Source organism: Eriocheir sinensis, chromosome 1, assembly GCF_024679095.1.
Source record: "Eriocheir sinensis breed Jianghai 21 chromosome 1, ASM2467909v1, whole genome shotgun sequence".
In the NCBI taxonomy this organism is placed as follows: Eukaryota; Metazoa; Arthropoda; class Malacostraca; order Decapoda; family Varunidae; genus Eriocheir; species Eriocheir sinensis.
In genome coordinates, this window is record NC_066509.1 from 1,241,798 (window position 1) to 1,259,518 (window position 17,721).

General features: G+C 41.9%; 1 protein-coding gene and 1 long non-coding RNA gene across 11 annotated transcripts in view; one reads left to right on the plus strand and one right to left on the minus strand.

The window, feature by feature from the left end:
* The window catches only part of LOC127002421 (zwei Ig domain protein zig-8-like), a 107,688-nt gene extending 97,478 nt beyond the window's left edge, over positions 1–10,210 (plus strand). For all 6 annotated transcript variants that reach the window (XM_050868451.1, XM_050868521.1, XM_050868384.1 and 3 more), the window contains exons 6-7: positions 9,456–9,618; positions 10,060–10,210. In XM_050868451.1, coding sequence (XP_050724408.1) covers positions 9,456–9,618; positions 10,060–10,187 — 291 coding nt within the window. In that variant the 3' untranslated portion in view covers positions 10,188–10,210. The remainder of the gene's footprint in view (positions 1–9,455; positions 9,619–10,059) is intronic.
* On the minus strand, positions 823–17,436 carry LOC127002690 (uncharacterized). 5 transcript variants are annotated; one of them, XR_007756433.1, is made up of 5 exons: positions 17,292–17,436; positions 14,448–14,556; positions 4,204–4,318; positions 3,929–4,037; positions 823–2,117 (listed from the first exon to the last, which is right to left on the minus strand). It is a non-coding gene; the product is annotated as an uncharacterized LOC127002690 (long non-coding RNA). The 5 variants fall into 5 exon arrangements; XR_007756533.1 differs by having other exon boundaries at positions 2,116–2,212; XR_007756512.1 differs by having other exon boundaries at positions 2,116–2,215.
* Positions 17,437–17,721: the final 285 nt, after the last annotated feature.

Genomic DNA, 17,721 nt, shown 5'->3' on the forward strand with positions numbered 1-17,721 from the left:
CCATCTGTTTGCAATCTTGTCTATGCTTCTGTCCGTCTGCCTGTGTCTGTCCCTCCATCCCAACCCATCGTCGTCTCACCCTCAAGGCTTCCACGAAACTCAAATAGATTAGTTTCCGTCACCACCTTAATGAAACACCTGCCAGGGAGATAATTAAGTCCTATGACACGTCTAATTCCATATGATACCGCGTGCCTCGCCGCCGTCCTCCTCCTCTCTACGCGGCGGTGACAATGAATGTATAATGAGGATGCTGTGCTGATGAAGGTTAGGTTCGCACGGTATTCATTTGACCGGGTACACTTTTTTTTTTGGAGTGTGTGTGGGGAGGGGGGGGTATCAGTATTGTGAATTTTATATTGACTTTTTTTCTCATTTTCTCTTCCCTTAGTCTTTTTTTTCTTTTTTTTCCTAATCTTTTCAATTTTTTTCTACTCTCTCTCTCTCTCTCTCTCTCTCTCTCTCTCTCTCTCTCTCTCTCTCCCCCTTTTCACCATACACGGCCACCACAATGAATTTATAATGACGCCTATGCACGAATGAATTATACAAGTGATATCCATTTTCTTTTTTTTGGTCATTACCGAGTTTTCAAAGCGGTGGGAAGTTATATTTTTTTTTACTTTTTCAATATTTCAGTTCTTATATAACTTTTTTGTGAGGTAACGTCTTTGTATATTTCTTTCAATATTGTAAATTCTTAAATATAAATAAGTAGCTTCTTTTTTTGAGGTAACGTTTTTATTTTTTTTCTCTCCATTGCGTGATTAACTTTCCCAAAATAATTTTATAATTTTTTTTTTTTTTTTTTGCCAATCACTTACCGCTAATTGATGCACTGCGATTTATTAATGTCCATCAGCTTAGTAATCAGAATAAAAAGCAAACGTATGTATATTTATTTTTTTCAATCTTTACTTATACATAATTATGAGCCGCGGGAACAAACAATTTCATCAACAGCTTCACTCACTCACTACAAAGTCATAACGAACTGCAAACTGACTCAAGAGAACAATTATTACGTATACCTTATTTTTCCTTCTTTATTTTCAAACTTTATTTATATATAATTATGAACCGCGGAAGAAACCTTTTAACAAACAACTTCAATCACTCACTTCTAAGTCAAAACGAATCACAAACTAACACAGACAGCCATTACTTATAGATACCTTTTTACTTCATTCTTATATTTTCTTTCCAATATCTGACGAGTGACAGCTTCTGTGTGCCTGCGTCTGTCTGAATACATGTGCGCGTGTGTGTGTGTGTGCTGATAATAAAAATGGACGGGTTCGCATCACTCCGCTTCCTCAACGGTCCGTGAATTCAACGTCCAGTTCCCGGAAATCATATAGCCCTTGAACATTCCTTTGCCTGCCTATTGATCCCCTCCTCTGTTAGTGTAAGTTTATTTCGCAGTCTGACTACCCGACCACAACCAGCCCGGTGATAGTGCCTGGTTTCAGTAAGCTATACGTTCTTTTGACTTCTGACAATCTTCATATCACACTACCACGAGTCATAAAAGTACCCCCGGAAATGCCCATGAAAACCATTACGAAAGCCTTGTCAAATGTGTGCGCGTGTGCTCGGGCGTCAAAATGTTTAAGAATATGACCCTAAGACTTTATAAGAATGGAACAAGACGTAGCTACAATATCCATCAACTCCTATGAAAGATTCGTCAAATGTGTGCGCTTGGGCATCGATATGTTTAAGAATATGACCATCTTCTGACACACACACACACACACGACTTATCAAACGCAAGTCAGTGTTGGGAGGGGAACAAACTCGGGCACTCCACATCATTAAAAAAAACACCACATCTCTTATCTATTTATTTTTTACCTTTACGAATGCCAATAACACAGAGAGAGAGAGAGAGAGAGAGAGAGAGAGAGAGAGAGAGGCTATGTACGCAAGTGACAGCGAAAGAAAACACGAAAGCAATCACCCGGGTGACAGGCGAGAAGGCGACCTTGGGGGTGAGGCGGGCAATCTGATGGTGGTGGTGGTGGTGAGGTGGTGGTGGTATGGTGGTGTGGTATGGTATGGTGGTGGTGGTGCTGCTGCTGGCTGTGGTGGTGGTGGTGGTGCTGCTGCTGCTGCTGGTGATGGTATGGTGGAAAAAATGATGATAGTGGTGGTGGTGGTGGTGGTGCTGCTGCTGCTGGTGGTGGTGGTGGTGGTGGTGGTGGTGCTGCTGCTGCTGGTGATGGTGATGGTATGGTGGCAAAAACAATGATGGTGGTGGTCGTGGTAATACCTGACGTTGTAGTAAAAATCAACCACATGCCATAAGAAAACCTAAACACAACATACTCAAGAAATGGACAAATACATAAAAAGAAAATAATAGCCTTCGTAGGAGAGGGAGTTTCATCCTGATCATTGACTGTATAGAAAGGAGGACCCATCTTGACCATGAGACAATAAAAAAGGTCACTCAGTAGCAGTTTCCACGATCATTATTACACGACAAGACTTCGTAAGGAGGGAATTCCATCTTATTAATTTTTCTTTTCTGTTATCTTAATCCCGAGATAGAATAGAGAGGGAATTCTTTAGCACTAGTTTCCGTGATTATTACATGACAAAAATTAGCACAAGGGAATTTCATCTCATTTTCTCTCTTCTTTTAATATCCATGATCCGCCATGTGACTTTAGACTTCACAGAAGGAAATTTCATATTTTCTCAATCTTATCTTCCTGCCCCGCTGTGGGACTTAACATCACAGCAAGGAATTCTATATCTTTTTTTATTTTTTTATCTCCCTGGTCCGCCGCAACAATAAACATCTCCCAGGAAGCAGCAGCGATGTACTTGGGTATTGGATGCTGCCGCCAACGAGAAAGCAACGAGACAAATTTGATTTCCAGCCATAACGAGTCTGCCGCATGCCAAGAAAGTAGCCATCATTCTCTCTCTCTCTCTCTCTCTCTCTCTCGTAATACCAAAGATGAAGCCAGTGAAATGGTATACAGGGTGATCTGCGCGCGCATGTCTCTCTCTCTCTCTCTCTCTCTCTCTCTCAATCTATCTTCGAACAGGCTCAAGTGACTGAGATGAGCACTGGGGCCACGCACAGCTATAATGTATGCTCTTAACATTGTTTTACTTCCCAAAAAGTTACTTCCCAATGAACGAAGATATGGTAAGAATATCAAAATCGCATATACAGTAAAATAATAACACTAATAATAACAATAATAATGAAATTACTAATACCAATAATTTTGCCTTGCATGGCCATCCTATCAATGCTTACTCAGTATTTAAAAGGAGTGGGATTTAAAGGAGCAAGTATTTAAAGGAACAGGTATTTAAAGGAACACGTATTTAAAGGAATGGATTTAAAATGACTGATTTAAATCAACACTTCTTCAGCAGCATTTAAAAGGACAGGGATCAAAGGGTACGTCTGGCTTCCATGGCAACCGTTCCTGTATCCCGTTAAAGAAAATGGGAAACCTCTAAGGGCAAACTGTATCGAATGACAAGCCTCAATAGATAATGGCATAATAAACCTCAGCTATTACTAACTCAAAAAGACAAAGCTTTTAATAGAAAACTCCTTCAAACGGGAGAATAAACAAACAAGAAAGGTAACGCAAGTGAACATATGACTACTGAAATTGTTAAATGTGCCACTCCTTGAAACACAATGAATAAGCAAAGAAGCGCTGTAACTACAAAATCTGAAATATAAAACTATTGGCAAAGACTAAAGGCAAAATCCTAATAAAAAAAGCTTCAGACATGAGAATAATCAGAAATAATAAGACTACTCAACTAGCCTGATTTCCCTATCTCTGAAATATAATGAACATGCAAATAAGAAACGCTATAACTTCAAAATCTGAGTCATGAAACTATCAACAGCCTATGTAGAAAAATGAAGAGTATTAGTTCTCACCTTGTCTCCATGTGTCCGGCACCTGGGGTGGAAGCGGTGGGTGGGAACGCAGGTGGAGGTGAGAAGGAATGCTCGACTCACTCCCCTCACATCCACTTCGTGTCACCACCTGCAAAAAACGCGTTGAGTCAAAGGGCATAGAGGGACATACTGCACTTGATACTCCCCTTACCAAGCATAATCTATTCAATACTACAAAATAACAACGCGCTCAAAATCTGAGTCATGAAACTATCAACAGCCTATGTAGAAAAATGAAGAGTATTAGTTCTCACCTTGTCTCCATGTGTCCGGCGCCTGGGGTGGAAGCGGTGGGTGGGAACGCAGGTGGAGGCGAGAAGGAATGCTCGACTCACTCCCCTCACACTCACATCCACTTCGTGTCACCACCTGCAAAAAACACATTGAGTCAAAGGGCATAGAGGGACATACTGCACTTTATACTCCTTACCAAGCATAATCTATTCAATATTACAAAATAACAACTCGTGCTTTTATGTACTAAACGAGACTGTCAATTATTATAAAAACACTTGCCATGGAAATATATTAAAAAAAGACATTCAGTACAACATCAGTTTAAGATTGTACTAAATAATCACTTCCTACCCAAAAATATCCTTGAGAAAACCTTGCATGACGGATAATTAAAAGAATAGCCTAATTAATGCAAACTAAAAACCTGAAGATCAGAATAATAGCCTAATTAATGCATATTAACATTCAGCACAACACAAGCTCAGGATTGCACTAAATAGTCACTTCCTACCAAAAAAAAAAATCCTTGAGAAGACCTTGCATGACGGATAATTTAAAGAATAGCCTAATTAATGCATATTAAAAATCTGAAAATTAGAAGAATAGCCCAATTAATGCACACTAATAACATTCAGCACATCAGCTCAGGATTGCACTAAATAATCACTTCCTACCAAAAAATTGCCCTTGAGATAACCTTGCATTACGAAGACTTAAAAACAATAGCCTAATAAATGCAGTACTGGGCAGTTTAAAGAGGTGCGTGTTTTTCAACGTCACCTTCACGTGCTTACGGCCAGGAGCAGCCTCGGATGGCATCAAATAATCACATACACGACACGTCGCGCCCTGCAAAAAAATGAAAAAAAAAAAACTGGTGCAATGAAGACGCAAGACGTAGGAGTCCTTATACAATAAAGAAAAATTATTAAACCAGAAATATATACAAATTAAGGACGAGAGGATAAAACTGGTTAACGAATGCATCAAATCTAGCAGGTGCTGTGTTAATGCAAGTATGATGGAATGTTTCAGATTTCACTTATGAAGGGAGGGGAAGGCAGGGAAGCCATGCACGGACTGCCTTGGCTGGGCGTCTTTCTATCCGTCTCAATCATGGTGCATCCTTATCCATCCTACCCTTATCGGCCTCTCTACACTCGACAGTCAATTGATAACCAATTCCTATCATAAAACTGTGAAAAGCTTCCTAAATCAAGCGGAAAAACCTACTTGGAAAAATTTAATCTCACCCCGTCCTCTCCTGTAATGGCGGGCGACGCGCGCTGCACCTTGCACAACCCACACCTAGCCGCCGCCACGTGCACGCTGCCTTGCCTGGTGGTCCATCTTTATCCGCCTGTATTACGGTGCATCTTTTTCAATCGCAACATTATCGGCTTTGCATTACACTAAACAGTTACCTGATAAGCAGTTCCAATATAAAAAACGTGAATAACTTTCTAAATAAAGCCAAAAAGCCACGCCGAAAAAAAAAAATATTCATCCTGCCCGCTCCTGTAATGGCGGGCGGCGCGCGCTGCACCTTGCGCAACCCACGCCTCGGCGGCTGCCGCCACGTGCACCCCGCCTGCTGGACATGTGGGCTATCTTTATCCGTCTGTATTATGGTGCATCCGTGTCAATTCCAATCTGATCGACAACGCATTACATTAATCAGTCGCTTGATAAACACTTCCAATCATAAAACTCAAAATCTTCATTATTAAAGCGAAAAAAACCACTTGGAAAAATTGAATGCCATCCTCCCCGCTCGTGTAATGGAGGGCACGCGCTGCATATAACTCAACCCACATCCCCGCCACACTACCCTTCTCACCAATAACCCTATCACTCACTACTCATTCCCCTCGCAGCCTTCATTCCTCATCTAACGTGCCACTCACTAACCTGACGGGGCTGTAAAGAAAGCGTCCCTGGCTCAGTAATCCCAACACAGTACAGTCACACGTGCCGCCTCGGGGAACACTGCGACGAGAGGGGCTCAGGTGGCAGCGGATTAGAGACGGCCGCCAGAAATATTATAGAACACGAAGTGATCCACGGAAACTGGACAACTTGAGGATCACAAGAGGCACAAACTGGCTGGAAAATGCATCAAACTTAGCAGCTAATGTGGTAATACAATGATGATAGAATGTGTAAGAGAGATATTTCATATACGGATGGGCAGGGTGGATGGTATTTAGCTTCCTCGAGAGCCGCCGCCACGTGCACGCCGCCCTGCCTCGTGGTCTATCTTTATCCGTCTCTATTATGGTGCATCCTTGTCAATCGTAACAGTATCGGCCTCGCTTTACACTAAGTAGTCACTCGATAAGCACTTCCAATAATAAGACACCGAAAAACTTCCTAAATAAAGCCAAAATGCGCCACACCGAAATATTTCATCTTGCCCGCTTGTTTAATGGCGGCCGGCACGCGTTGCTCAACCCACATTACAACCCCATATCTCATCTATTATCCTTCTTATCTCTCACTACCCATGCCCCTCATACCCTCACGGCCCTCATTCTTCATCTATGTAACCTGTCACCCACATACCTGCCGGGGCTGAGAAGATCGCGTCCCAGGAAAAAGAAAATCGCAACACAGCACAAGGACACGTCTAGCCTCGGGGAACGCCGCGACGAGAAGGAGGGGTGAGGAGCCTGAAGGTGGAGTGAAGGAAACGGCCGCCAGGTGGAGCGGAGGAGCCAGTGAGGAGGGGGGAGAAAGGGTGAAAGAGGAGGGAGAGGTGGTGGTGGTAAGGAGTAGGAGGTGGAGAGGGGGGGATAAAGGAGGGTAGCTCATGGAGGGGAGAGAGGAAGGGGGTAAGGAGGAGGTGGAGGTGTTGCCACATTTACACCTTAATTACCGCCATAATCACCTCTCCATTTCTGCAACATTGCCGCGTTTAATTTCTTTCATTCTTCACTCCCGGACTTGTGTTCCTCGCAGTCTTTCTCTCCGTCCCCCCAAATTAGCCCGTTTCGGAGGACTTTCACAACGCTTCGGTCTGTTGTTTCGAAGCAGTGAGGCCCCGAAAGGAGAGAAAAAGCTATATTATATCGTTCAGCCATTCCTAACTTTCTTCATGAGCTTTAGTAGAGTCAATAAGAGCCTTTAAGGATCACCAAAGCATTTATCGACGCAAACATAACATAATATTAACCGATAATAAGTCTCAACTCGTTCACATTAGCAGAAGTGTGATATTTCGAAGCACCGACGAACGAGCGCAGCACCGGACATTAGAACAACCATTTGCTACTATTTTTCTTCTTTACGATCATCTCCATTAGTATACTTGTGGACAAAGGATTTTCTCACTGCCTTCCCCTTCTGCTTTAATGTTAATGTGTTTTTGTATCAAATTATCAAAGCCTATATGATGTGAACAAAGGAGGGGAAGGAGGAGGAGAGAGAGAGAGAGAGAGAGAGAGAGAGAGAGAGAGAGAGAACCCCGTAGCATGCAATTCAAATATAAGCATAAGACATACTGTTATAGTAGTAATCTGGGCTAACGTCGCCACCTTAATGAAACACCTGCCAGGAAGATAGTTAAGTCCTATGACACGTCTAATTCCATATGATACCGCGTGCCTCGCCCTCCTCCTCCTCTCTACGCGGCGGTGACAATGAATGTATAATGAGGATGCTGTGCGGATGAAGGTTTGGTTCGCGCGCTATTCATTTGACCGGGTACACTTTTTTTTTGGGGGGGGGGCCGGGTGTCAGTACTGTGAATTTAATGATGGTCACTCTTATCTCTTTTTCTCCTCATTTTCTCTTCCCTTATTGTCAAATTTTTTTTATTTTCTTTTTTTTATTACATCCTTTTATTTTCTATTTTTTTCTATTATTTTTTTTTCTTTCTCTCTCTCTCTCTCTCTCTCTCTCTCTCTCTCTCTCTCTCTCTCTCTCTCTCTCTCTCTCTCTCTCTCACCCTCCTCCCCTCTCCCTCTCTCATTCTCCCTTCCTCTCTCTCTCCCTTTTCACCATACACGGCCGCCATAATAAATTTAAAATGACACCTATGCACGAATGAAAATATAAGTGATATCCATTTATTCTCTTTTTGGTCATTACGGAATTTTCAAAGCAGTGGGAAGTGTTATATTTCTTTACCTTTTTTTCGATATTGCAAATTCTTATATATAAATAAATAACTTTTTGTGTGAGGTAACGTCAATGAATATTAATCTTTTTCAATATTGCAAATTCTTAAATATAAATAAGTAACTTCTTTTTATGAGGTAAGTTTTTGATTTTTTTTCTCTCCATTGCGTAATTAACTTTCCGAAAATAATTTTATAATTTTTTTTTGCCAATCACTAATCGCTAATTGATGCACTGCGATTTATGAATGTCCATCGGCTTAGTAATCAGAATAAAAAGCAAATGTATGTATATTTATTTTTTTCAATCTTTACTTATCCATAATTGTGAGCCGCAGGAACAAACAATTTCATTAACAGCTTCACTCACTCACTTCAAAGTCAAAACGCTGCAAACTAGCTCAAGAGAGACACGACAATTATTACGTATACCTTAGTTTTCCTTTATTATTTTCAAACTTTACTTATAAAAAATTATGAACCACGGAACAAACCTTTTAACAAACAACTTCACTCACTCACTTCAAAGTCAAAAAGAATCGCAAACTAACAGACACAACCATTACATACATACATCTTCTTTTTACTTCATTTTCTTCTATTTTCTTTCCAATATCTGACGAATGAAAGCTTCTGTGTGCCTGCGTCTGTCTGTATGAGTGAGGGTGTGCGTGTGTGTGTGCTGACAATAAAAATGGACGGGTTCGCATCCCTCCGCTTCCTCAACTGTCCGTGTTTTTTGGTCCCCGCCTCTCAGCATCGCCCAAACATTTATGTACCGCTGACTATTCATGTCCCGCCAGGCTAATGCATATTCTGCTGTCCTACTAACATACTGCGAACCCTATGCTGGCTACGTGTCCCTCCCTGTCCTGTCCTCTCTCGCTGTCTCTCTCTTGCTGCCTCTGTCCTCCCACCCACTACGTTCCCTCCCTCACTCAACGCATCCACTCAACGCATCCACTGTGTAATGTCCCCCATACGCTGCATGCTCCACTTTTTTCCGCTCTCTTCTTCATCTACCCTTCCCTCTTTCATCACCTACCCTTCATTTTCTTTCTCTCTCATACACTAATTCCTTCTTTCTACCCCTTTCTCAAATACCCCTCCGTCCCTCACCTCTCCCTTTCTCCTCCGTCACGCTATAGATGGTACGCAAGGACGGGGATCGGGTATCAGTGCGGACCAAGCTGGGCCGCCGAAGCCTCAGTCAGCTGGTGGTGAAGCGCGCCCGCCCAGCAGACGCGGGCGTGTACACCTGCAGCCCCGCCCACGCCCTCGAGCACTCCATCACCGTGCACGTCCTCACAGGTATGAACAGCATGCTGGGGTTAAGATTTTAGTAGAGTTTCTGACTGACATGTATTTAAAGGTAAACCCACATTCGCTTTAATTTTAGCATTTTCTTCCACTCTGAATATTTCTTTCTCTTGCTTCATATGGTTTTCTTTAGTCATTTATTTTCTCGTGTTACCTATTAATCCCTCCTCCTCCTCCTCCTCGCCTCCCTTTCAACTTATCCCACCTCCGCCTACCTTCGCTCCTCTTTCCTTCCCTTCCCTCTTCCACTCCCTATGTATCCATTCAGTCCTTGCATACCTTCCCCCTTATTCCTCTCTTCCCTATTCCTCTCCCTTCTTCCTATTCCTCTCTCTTTATTCCTCTTTACCTCCCTCCCCTCCCCTTCCTCCAATAACTCATCCCTCCTCATTTTCTTCCTCCTCTTCCACTAACGCCTCCCTCCTCCGCCAGGGGAGTACCCGGCCGCCATGCAGGGGGGTTCCTCCGTCACCTGCGCGGGCCGCCGTCGCTGGGCCCTGCTGCTCACCGCCCTCGTCACCCTGTCCACCTCGGTCTTACTAACCTATTTTTATATGTAAATAACAATGTTTTACAGAAATACCCCCAGTGTTTCCATGACATCCTCCCGCATTAGCGATAAGCTTTGAAAAGGTGGTTTTGCATACGTGGGAATTTGCATAGACTGAAAATTATATATAAGTTTTTGTTGAAAAATTATCAGATATCGCAAAAGGACCGACTTTTATGTACTGAGAAAAAATACTGCTGCTCCTATTCCCTTGACAGCTGCTGCTGCTGCTGCTACTACTACTACTATTACTACTACTACTACTATGGTTTCATATATTCATCAAAAATTATCAAATATTGCAAAGGATAATTTTTTTATGCATTGAAAACATATATTCTTTTAACTGGTGCTGCTACTACTGTTATTACCACTGCTACAACCGCTTCTACTGCCTCTCTTTAAAATGAAAAATAGTACTTTAAAAATATCGGCAAATACCTGGGAATTACCTTTGCGAACATTGGAAACTGGAACTGCTATTGCTGCTATTACTACCCTTCCTATTTCTTTCTTCTCCGATACACAATATTCTTCAGCCACAAAACTCAATGAAAACAAATCTATACTATTATGATTGATGTTTGAGCAAGCAATTTTATGGAGCCTTCACGAACTATCACATTAATTATTTAACATTCATAGTAACGCAACAGAGGCTGGTGTGTGAAATATTTGCCCTTTTCCTAGAAGTTACATTATCTTCTATAACCTACAATGTCTTCTAAAACATCTATATATTCTTCTAAAACCTCTGTATATTCTTAAAAACCTTCATATATTCTTTTACAACCTACATTTTCTTCAATAACCTACACATCCTTCTATAACCAACCTATTCTTCAATAACTTACACTTTTCTATAACCTACATATTCTATAACCTCATCGATTTATTACACTGCTACGTACACCTCACAAGCTGGTACAGTACAAACTATTGCTTACTACTGGCAGCAAGAAGCATGAGCAAACAGGTGAGTGAATTCAACGTCCAGTTCCCAGAAATCACACAGCCCTTGAACATCCCTTTGCCTGCCTATTGATCGCCTCCTCTGTTAGTGTAAGTTTATTTCGCAGTCTGACTACCCGACCACAACCAGCCCGGTGATAGTGCCTGGTTTCAGTAAGCTATACGTTCTTTTGACTTCTCTGACAATCTTCAGATCACACTACCACCAGTCATAAAAGTACCCCTAGAAACAGTGGCGTTCCTGATTAACCATTGCTGCTATGGCAGGAGGAAGACAAATTTGGGTCTTCAATTTTATAAACAAAAATGTAACAAAAATGTTCAATTATTCAGTGTGCACCTAGTTTTAAGAAATAAAATGTCTGAAATTTGCATTTACAAGTGCCTTTAAAATGATTCTACAATTGCTCATATTCTTGCTTTGGCTCATTGTGCTCGCAAATGTCTAGGAACGCCCCTGCCTAGAAATGCCCATGACAACCATTATGAAAGCCTTGTCAAATGTGTGTGCATGTGCTTGGGCATCGAAATGTTTAAGAATATGACCCTAAGACTTTATAAGAATGGAACAAGACGTAGCTACTATATCCATCAACTCCTATGAAAGATTTGTCAAATGTGTGTGCTTGGGCGTCGATATGTTTAAGAATATGACCATCTTCTGACACACACACACGACTTATCAAATGCAAGTCAGTGTTGGGAGGGGAACAAACTCAGGCACTCCACATTAAAAAAAAAACACATCTCTTATCTATTTATTTTTTTATCTTTACGATTGCCAATAACAGAGAGAGAGAGAGAGAGAGAGAGAGAGAGAGAGAGAGAGAGAGAGAAATACGTTATATCGAGTGTAAAAAATAATGTATGGGAAGCAAAGGGGAACAAGATAACGAAACCGTAAACAAGTTAGCAGAAAGGGGTGACCAGGAGAGAGAGAGAGAGAGAGAGAGAGAGAGAGAGAGAGAGAGAGAGAGAAAAGGCTATGTACGCAAGTGACAGCGAAAGAAAACACGAAAGCAATCAGCCAAGTGACCGGCAAGAAGGCGACCTTGGGGGTGAGGCGGGCAATCTCCTGGTGGTGGTGGTGGTGGTGTGGTGGTGGTGTGGTGGTGGTATGGTGGTGTGGTATGGTATGGTGGTATGGTATGGTGGTGGTGGTATGGCGGTGGTGGTGGTGGTGCTGCTGCTGCAGCTGGTGGTATGGTGGTGAAGGTGGTGGTGGTGGTGGTATGGTGCAAAAACAATGATAGTGGTGGTGCTGTTGGTGGTGGTAATACCTGAAGTTGTAGTAAAAATCAACCACGTGCCATAAGAAAACCTAAACACAACGTACTCAAGAAATGGACAAATACATAAAAAGAAAATAATAGACTTCATAGGAGAGGGAGTTTCATCCTAATCATTGACTGCATAGAAAGGAGGAGCCATCTTGACCATGAGACACTATAAAAAAGGTCACTCAGTAGCAGTTTCCATGATTATTATTACACGACAAGACTTCGTAAGGAGGGAATTCCATCTTATTAATTTCTCTTTTCTGTTATCTTAATTCCGAGATAGAATAGAGAGGGAATTCTTTAGCACTAGTTTCCGTGATTATTACATGACAAAACTTAGCAGAAGGGAATTTCATCTTATTTTCTCTCTTCTTTTAATGTCCATGATCCACCGTGTGACTTTAGCCTTCGTAGGAGGGAGTTTCATATCATTTTCTCTTTTATCTTTCTGCCCTGCCGTGTGACAAGACTTCGCAGCAGGGAATTCTATCTTATTTTATTCTTAATTTTTATCTTTTCTTATCTCCCTGGTCCGCCACAACAATAAACATCTCCCATGAAGCAGCAGTGGTGTACTCGGGTATTGGATGCTGCCGCCAACGAGAAAGCAACGAGACAAATTTGATTTCCAGCCATCACGAGTCTGCCACATGCCAAGAAAGTAGCCATCATCTCTCTCTCTCTCTCTCTCTCTCTCTCTCTCTCTCTCTCTCTCTCTCTCCCAGTTGTAATACCAAAGATGAAGCTAGTGAAATGGTACACAGGGTGATCTGCCTCTCTCTCTCAGCTGTACTACCAAAGATGAAGCCAATGAAATGGTATCAGGACATCTCTCCTCCCATATTTGATCTTGCTTTCGGCCACCTCTTTTGTTTCTTTTTTAGGAGCAGCGAGTAGCAGGCTTTTTTTTATTATAGTTTTCTTTTTTTGTGTGCCCTTGAGCTGCCTCCTTTATTGTAAAAAAAAAAAAAATACAAGGTGATCTGCATGCATGTGTGTGTGTGTGTGTGTGTGTGTGTGTGTGTGTGTGTGTGTGTGTATATAGTCTCTCTCTCTCTCTCTCTCTCTCTCTCTCTCTCTCTCTCTCTCTCTCTCTCTCTCATAATCTATCTTCGAACAGGTTCAAGTGACTGAGATGAGCACTGGGGCCATGCACAGCTATAGTGTACGTTCTTAACATTATTCTACTTGCCAAAAATAGTTACTTACCAATGAACGAAAGTATGGTAAGAATATATCAAAAATGCATATAGAGTAAAATAATAAGTAACACTCAAAAAAATAATGAAAATACTAGTACTAAGAATAAAAAGAAGTTTTGCCTTACCTGGACATTCTATCAACACTTCCTCAGCATTTAAAAGGACAGTGATTTAAAGGGACGGGGATTTATAATGACTGATTTAAAGGGACGGGGATTTATAATGACAGTGATGTAAAGGGACGGGGATTTATAATGACAGGCATTTAATGAACACTTCTTCAGCAACATTTAAAAGGACAGGGATCAAAGGGTACATATGGTTTCCATGGCAATGCTCTGTACCCAGTTAAAAGAAAATGGGAAACCTCTAAGGGCAAACTGTATCAAATGACAAGCCACAATAGATAACTGCATATAATAAACCTCAGCTGTTACTAACTCAAAAGGCAAAAAAACTCAATAGAAAACCCCTTCAAACAGGAGAATAAACAGAAACAAGAAAGGTAACATAAGTGAACATATGACTACTGAAATTGTTAAATGTGCCACTCCTTGAAACACAATGAATAAGTAAAGAAACGCTGTAACTACAAAATCTGAAATATAAAACTAATGGCATAGACTTAAGGCAAAATCTTAATACAAAAAACTTCAGACATGAGAACAATCAGAAATAACAAGACTACTCAACTAGCCTGATGTCCCTGTCTCTGAAATATAATGAACATGCAAATAAGAAATGCTAAAACTTCAAAATCTGAGTCATGAAACTATTGACAGCTGCAGTAAAATAAAGAGGAGCATTAGATCTCACCTTGTCTCCATGTGTCCGGCGCCTGGGGTGGAAGCGGTGGGTGGGAACGCAGGTGGAGGCGAGAAGGAATGCTCGACTCACTCCCCTCACATCCACTTCGTGTCACCACCTGCAAAAAACACGTAGTCAAAGGACATAGAGGGACATACTGCACTTGATACTCCCCTTACCAAGCATAATCTATTCAATATTACAAAATAACAACTCGTGCTTTTATGTACTAAACGAGTCAATTATTATAAAAAAACACTTGCCATGGAAATATATTAAAAAAAAGACATTTAGTACAACATCAGTTAAGATTGTACTAAATAGTCACTTCCTACCAAAATAAGATCCTTGAGAAAATCTTCCATGACGGATAATTTAAAGAATAGCCTAATTAATGCAAACTAAAAACCAGAAAATTTTAAGAATAGCCTAATTAATGCAAACTAAAAACCAGAAAATTTTAAGAATAGCCTAATTAATGCATACTAAAAATCTGAAAATTAGAAGAATAGCCTAATTAATGCATACTAAAAACCTGAAAATTAGAATAGCCTAATTAATGCATACTAAAAATCTAAAAATTAGAATAGCCTAATTAACGCAAACTAAAAACTTGAAAATTAGAAGAACAGCCTAATTAATGCAAACTAAAAACCTGAAAATTAGAAGAACAGCCTAATTAATGCAAACTAAAAACCTGAAAATTAGAAGAACAGCCTAATTAATGCATACTAAAAAACCTGAAAATTAGAATAGCCTAATAAATGCACACTATAAACCTGAAAATTAGAAGAAAAGACCAATTAATGCATACTAAAAACCAAAAAATTAGAAGACTAGCCTAATTAATGCATACTAATAACCTGAAAATTAGAATAGCCTAATTAATGCCCACTAATAACATTCAGCACAACACCAGCTCAAGATTGCACTAAATAATCACTTCCTACCAAAAAATTGCCCTTGAGAAAACCTTGCATTACGAAGGCTTAAAAATAATAGCCTAATAAATGCAGTACAGGGCAGTTTAAAGAGCTACGTGTTTTTCTATGTCACCTTCACGTGCTTACAGCCAGGAGCAGCCTCGGATGGCATCAAATAATCACATACACGTCGCGCCCTGCAAAAAAAAAAAAAAAAAAAAAAAAAAAAAAACTGAAAACCCAAGCTGGTGCAGTGAAGACGCAAGACGTAGGAGTCCTTATACAAAAAATAAAAATTATTAAACCAGTAATATATACAAATTAAGGATAAGAGGCTAAAACTGGTTAACGAATGCATCAAATCTAGCAGGTGCTGTGTTAATGCAAGTATGATGGAATGTTTCAGGAGATTTAACTTATGGAGGGGAAGGCAGGGAAGCCATGCGCGGTCCGCCTTTGCTGGGCGTCTTTCTATCCGTCTGAATCATGGTGCATCCATGTCGATCCTACCCTTATCGGCCTCTCATTACACTCGACAGTCACTTGATAAACAATTCCTATCATAAAACTGTGAAAAGCTTCCTAAATCAAGCGGAAAAACCTACTTGGAAAAATTTAATCTCACCCCGTCCTCTCCTGTAATGGCGGGCGACGCGCGCTGCACCTTGCACAACCCACACCTAGCCGCCGCCACGTGCACGCTGCCTTGCCTGGTGGTCCATCTTTATCCGCCTGTATTACGGTGCATCTTTTTCAATCGCAACATTATCGGCTTTGCATTACACTAAACAGTTACCTGATAAGCAGTTCCAATATAACAAACGTGAATAACTTTCTAAATAAAGCCAAAAAGCCACGCCGAAAAAAAAAATCCTGCCCGCTCGTGTAATGGCGGGCGGCGCGCGCCGCACCTTGCGCAACCCACGCCTCGGCGGCCGCCGCCACGTGCACCCCGCCTGCTGGACATGTGGGCTATCTTTATCCGTCTGTATTATGGTGCATCCGTGTCAATTCCAATCTGATCGGCCACGCATTACATTAATCAGTCGCTTGATAAACACTTCCAATCATAAAACTGTCAAAATCTTTATTATTAAAGCGAAAAATACCACTTGGAAAAATTGAATGCCATCCTCCCCGCTCGTGTAATGGAGGGCACGCGCTGCATAGAACTCAACCCACATCCCCGCCACACTACCCTTCTCACCAATAACCCTATCACTCACTACTCATTCCCCTCGCAGCCTTCATTCCTCATCTAACGTGCCACTCACTAACCTGACGGGGCTGTAAGGAAAGCGTCCCTGGCTCAGTAATCCCAACACAGTACAGTCACACGTGCCGCCTCGGGGAACACTGCGACGAGAGGGGCTCAGGTGGCAGCGGATTAGAGACGGCCGCCAGAAATATTATAGAACACGAAGTGATCCACGGAAACTGGACAACTTGAGGATCACAAGAGGCACAAACTGGCTGGAAAATGCATCAAACTTAGCAGCTAATGTGGTAATACAATGATGATAGAATGTGTAAGAGAGATATTTCATATACGGATGGGCAGGGTGGATGGTATTTAGCTTCCTCGAGAGCCGCCGCCACGTGCACGCCGCCCTGCCTCGTGGTCTATCTTTATCCGTCTCTATTATGGTGCATCCTTGTCAATCGTAACAGTATCGGCCTCGCTTTACACTAAGAAGTCACTCGATAAGCACTTCCAATAATAAGACACCGAAAAACTTCCTAAATAAAGCCAAAATGCCACACCGAAATATCTCATCTTGCCCGCTTGTGTAATGGCGGCCGGCACGCGTTGCACAACCCTCATAACCACCGCATATCTCACCTATTATCCTACTTATCTCTCACTACCCATGCCCCTCATACCCTCACAGCCCTCATTCTTCATCTATGTAACCTGTCACTCACATACCTGACGGGGTTGAGGAGATCGCGTCCCAGAAGAAGAAAATCGCAACACAGCACAAGGACACGTCTAGCCTCGGGGAACGCCGCGACGAGAAGGAGGGGTGAGGAGCCTGGAGGTGGAGTGGAGGAAACGGCCACCAGGTGGAGCGGAGGAGCCAGTGAGGGGGAGGGGGGAGAAAGGGTGAAGGAGGAGGGAGAGGTGGTGGTGGTAAGGAGTAGGAGGTGGAGAGGGGGGGATAAAGGAGGGTAGCTCATGGAGGGGGAGAGAGGGAGGGGGTAAGGAGGAGAAGGAGGAGGAGGAGGAGGTGGAGGTGTTGCCACATTTACACCTTAATTACCGCCATAATCACCTCTCCATTTCAGCAACATTGCCGCGTTTAATTCCTTTCTTTCTTCACTCCCGGACTTGTGTTCCTCGCAGTCTTTCTCTCCGT